A 4754-nucleotide genomic window follows, 5' to 3' on the forward strand; every position below is an offset into this window, starting at 1 on the left:
AGGAAATGCAATGAATGACATCAGTTTGTTCGTGTTTCCCACTCCTCATGAAGCTGGCATTACTCTGGTAAAAAAATTGTTGGCGGTAAAAATTGACGAATTTCTTACGTCGACGATTGTTTTACCATTTCCCGTGCCACGGCACGAATCTGGTTTAAATCCTTCCCTCATTAAACCAAACCATCATCGAGAAAAATAGCCAGAAATCCCATGCCCCCTAAAAAACTGCATTAACTAAACACTAATGTTGAAGATTCCTATTGAACTTTTTGGGAATTCTGGCAGAAGTACTTCCAGAGCGTAAAGAAAGGGTTAACCCACAGCCTAATCTTTTCTTTGGTTGATGGGGAGAGTTGCCTTGAACGCATCGTAGCCTTTTTCAAAAGCGTTCTTGGTTGATCCTGAGAAGTAGTGTGTATGGGTTTCCATTTTATCTTTTCATTGTATGGTCCCTTAGGAAACCTTCAAAACCAGTTTTACAAGCTGGGAAAAAAATCTTCTGCTATTGAGCATTAAATGAAGGTCATTTTAGCCTAGACCCAAAAGTCAATTTTAAGTTCCTTATTGACGAAGCACTGAATGTACAATCTGAATAGAGCTTGAAAAGAAAATGAGGTCATTTGTCTCATTTGATCGACAAAGTCCGCCAAAAACTTTTTCAAAAATGCAAAAATATCATACTTTTAAATAAAATAAAAAGTCACTATATTTTCATAACTTTGCATACATTTTACAATAAATCACAATGTCTTATTTCAATTGAGCTAATGAATTCCAGGTTTTAATCCATATCCATCAAGTGTGCTTTTCCAGTTGGTAAACTGCTCCTGAGTAAGATAGCTAACACGACTGTACGGTAAATAAAACTGCATCGAATGGTAATACGTTGGGTATTTTTTGAATTTCTTTTGTTGCTGATTTTGGCAAATTCCTAGCTTCATACAGATTCAATTCCTGATATAAATGGTTGTTGGGCGTTACCATAGAAAACTGCACCTCAATGGGTCTGAGATGGTATATTGAGGGCTATATAAGGACCCATTGTGTGAGTTTATAAGATGATATTGCCAGCTTTACGATATGTTCTCACATGGTAGATGATGAGAATGTTCCGTAGCAAAACTTCACCTTTTTCGGTTTTTGGTCGTAAATTGAGGGCTTATGAGAACCGAAAAGGCGAAGCTTCAGTCTTACGGTGCGAACTCCGATAACGAAAATCCGTTCTTCCCATCCCTCCCTAGGAGCGCTTTAATTTCTAGAACTTTCACTTCATTGTAAAATGGTCAATAAATTTGGCTTAAAATATTGTGACTTATCCAAGAAATGCTTTGAAAATATGAACAGTAATTACAGAAAAACAAATAAAATAAAACTTAAAATTGAGAATAACGCCTTTGGGTGGTAGATGAAAAAGAAGTACGGGGCGGGTGAGTTACTAGTCTATGGCGTGAAGAAATACGATTAGGGCGTGGGGTGGGATCTTCATCACCTAAAATGAGGCTATGATCGTTTGTAAAAGAGGCTGGTCTACTGTGACGGGAAGGGTGTTTAAATGCGGGATCTCTACGGGCATCTTTAGGTGGACTTGGTAGAAAGCTATCGCCACGAGTCGGTACATTGGCCGTGTTTACGTTTCGTGCTCGTAGTACGGTGTTTCTTCTTGGTAATGCTGGTAGCTCAGCTTTTTTGCTAAATTTCATTTCATTTGAAGACTCGTTCAAGAAGATTGGAGTAATGGTTGCAGTAGGTACTTGATAACTTGGTTTCGGCACTTTCGGACTTTTATTACGTTGTATTCTGTTTGGAGTGCCTGGAAATGGTTGCGCTTTGGTGGATGGGAAAATATCATCTTTTAGTTGGTTCTTAGAACGAAGACGATCTTTCGGCGTATTTGGTGCATAAATCGATTTTCGTGGCGGTGGCGGTGTTGGATAATTTTCATCCTCCGTTGGGCTTTTATTATGTTCAATCCTTACTGTTGAATCAGTGTCAATAGTAAATTTGGGAGATGGGAAAATCTCATCTTTCATCGGGCTTTCAATGCGACAGATATTATGAATGTGACTTGAAGATGATGGTTGGACGAGGTTCGCTTTGGATTCAAAAAAATCACTTTTACTTGGGCTATTTGTACAAATTCCACTTTCTGGAGTATCCGGGATATAAGCACTTTCAATGGGATCAGGGCTAGATGAGATTGTGAAGAATTCTGGTTTTTTGATGGTGCGGACAGCTGGTAGGATAACTCCATCTCTGGATGACCCTCTCGAAATTTTTGATCGACGTGCTTTACAAGGTGTCTGATCACCGTTTGAATCCACTCTAAAGAATTTGGAAAATTATTGTTAAGTGCATTATGCGAACACTTTTATTCGATCATAAACCACTGAATTAAGTTCCACACAAAGCTCGCCCTCAGGCCATGAAAATAAAAAGTCTTATTAAAATGAGAAATCACCCAAAGACATTAATCTAAAGAACAAGTGCGCAAAATGTCAGTCAAATCTAACGGCATGTATAAAGACAGACTGAAACGTTCTCACCAGATTCTACTTAGGTGTAGTGAAGATAATGACCCCTTACTTAGTGCGCCGGTGAAACTTCTACTGAAATCTCAATATGTATACTGAAATCTCAATATGGATAGAAAATCTATAGTTTCCAGCTTTAAACGCCAATGGGATGATTTCGGAGTGCAATTCACCCATTCAATCTCCGATGGGGATAAATTTATAGGGACCTTCCCCAGAGGGTTAAAGTTTCATGGTATTTTTTCCACCATGGTATATTCTTTGGCCAGCTTTTCCGGTGGGGCAGATCACTACACCGGGTCTGTGACTCAACTTTTAACAAGACTAAGTGCAAGCAAAGTCATGAAATGAAATGGTCCAAATAAAATATCACTTACTGTCTAACAGAATGGCGTGGCGTTCTAGGTGGTTCCGCCAGAAATACCGCACCCCCAGGAGTGGCGTTTGATTGGATTAATGATTCTATTTGTTTCTTCAATCGATCGATTTCGTTCTAAGAGAAAAGAAATGTCGAATACACGTTTTTTTTTTAAGAAACACACTTTTTTTTTAAGAAACATGAGGCTCAGAATGCCCAAAAACTAAGAAACATCTAAGAAACATGCTGAGGCTGAGAATGAGAAAATAACATTTTTTAACTCGGTTTTTTTTTAGAACCTTCCAATCTTTGCATGAAAAATAGGCTGATTATGTCAAAAAGTTTAGAAACATGTAAGAAACATTTAAGGCTCAAAAGGCCGATTTCTTAAGAAAGAAACATTGAGGTTGCTTGGTAAAACTAGTTTCTTAAAAAAAAACGTGTAAAGGAAAGGGGACGGTCGGTTACAGCAAGACCGTTTTGAACAAACAAGAACCTTAGAGTTTAGCAGCTTTTTAACTCGGGCAGCAAAGCCATTGACAAAGCCATGACGTTACAGTAGGTATAAAGTAGGTAAAGTACAAAAAATTAAAAACATTCGAATAATATTTGAAGGTTTCAAAAACTCTTGCAGCTCTACTAAACTTGTGGAATTGCATGATAGTCATTATGACACATGCCAGAAGAATATGGAAACGAAAAATCAAATGTACCTGTTGTCTCAAGCAATTTTCTTGTAATTGCTTCTTCTCCAGTGAATATTCTTCTAAAAATTTATTTTTCTCTTGCATCAAACGATTGTTATCCTCACCAGACTGTGATAATTTTCCTTCAAAAACGTTGAGGCGTGACCGGTACAAAGTATTCTGTTGATCAAGCAGAGCGTGTCTCCGTGCCAAATCATCACGCTCTTTAGATAAAACATAATTTTCATTTTTCAAAGCACGATTTTCAGCTTCAAGTTTGTTAACGCTATTTTGTAGGTAAATGTTTTCACGGGATTCTTCGATCTTCCAACCGTTTCGAATGAGAAGTTCTCGAATATTGATATCTTCTTCAGCCATGTTGATTTTAGGTGTGAGGGATTTCCATTATGTGTTGAGCTTCATTTTTGTTGTGTTTGTAGATGTTTGAGAAGCTTCGATTTTTCAGCGTTCGTCGAAAACAATTTGGTGGCGAAGTTTATACCTATAAATACCTCCTATTTGACGTTTTTATTCTGATCTGACCCAAAAATAGCTACTGGCTTCTTTAGTTTGATGTCATTCTTCTAATAATGTATCTAACGTCAATTTCGGAATTTTTCTTTGACGTCAATTTTTATGAAAGTATTTAACAGAACACAATATTTAAGTTGACTGAGGTTGTTCAAGTAGCAAAATTAGACTATTTTGCGGAATAATTCAGATGAGTTGCTAAGCAACATTCTAGCAACATTCTAGAAATTATATTTGACGTCATTATCTTAAAGTTTGATTTGTTGATAAAAGTCGAATCAAACATTTTGATGGTTGTTTAGTTTCAGAAGATCAGCGTTGAGGAAGTCGTTCTGCACTAAATTGAGTGGTGCAAAACGAGGAAATTATTATGATATGACACTCTGATAAGAGTCGTTGATTTGAAAATGCTATATGATGGGTAGACATTGATAACCTCCGAGCAGATCCTGATCATTCCGCGCTGGCACGTATGCTCTCTAAAGGCTGGCGAACTGCTTCGATCTTTATTATCCATATTTTGGTTAAAGCAAAGCAATCGCACCACAAACAAATTTTTTACTCTTCTTAACAGTACTACCAAGTTATTTTTCGAATAACTTTGCCAATGACAATGATTTCTAAACCATAAAGGAGTATAGGTTCGAT

General features: G+C 37.3%; 1 protein-coding gene across 1 annotated transcript; it reads right to left on the reverse strand.

Moving 5' to 3' along the window:
• Nucleotides 1-713: 713 nt before the first annotated feature.
• On the reverse strand, nucleotides 714-4534 carry LOC136824599 (uncharacterized). Its single transcript, XM_067080590.1, has 3 exons — nucleotides 3603-4534; nucleotides 2909-3024; nucleotides 714-2322 (listed from the first exon to the last, which is right to left on the reverse strand). The coding sequence occupies exons 1-3, from the start codon at nucleotides 3951-3953 to the stop codon at nucleotides 1374-1376; spliced, it is 1416 nt and encodes a 471-aa protein (XP_066936691.1). The 5' UTR covers nucleotides 3954-4534; the 3' UTR covers nucleotides 714-1373.
• Between the last annotated feature and the right edge of the window lie 220 nt (nucleotides 4535-4754).

This window comes from Clytia hemisphaerica, unplaced genomic scaffold (assembly GCF_902728285.1).
Source record: "Clytia hemisphaerica strain Z4C2 unplaced genomic scaffold, Clytia hemisphaerica genome assembly, whole genome shotgun sequence".
NCBI classification, from domain to species: Eukaryota; Metazoa; Cnidaria; class Hydrozoa; order Leptothecata; family Clytiidae; genus Clytia; species Clytia hemisphaerica.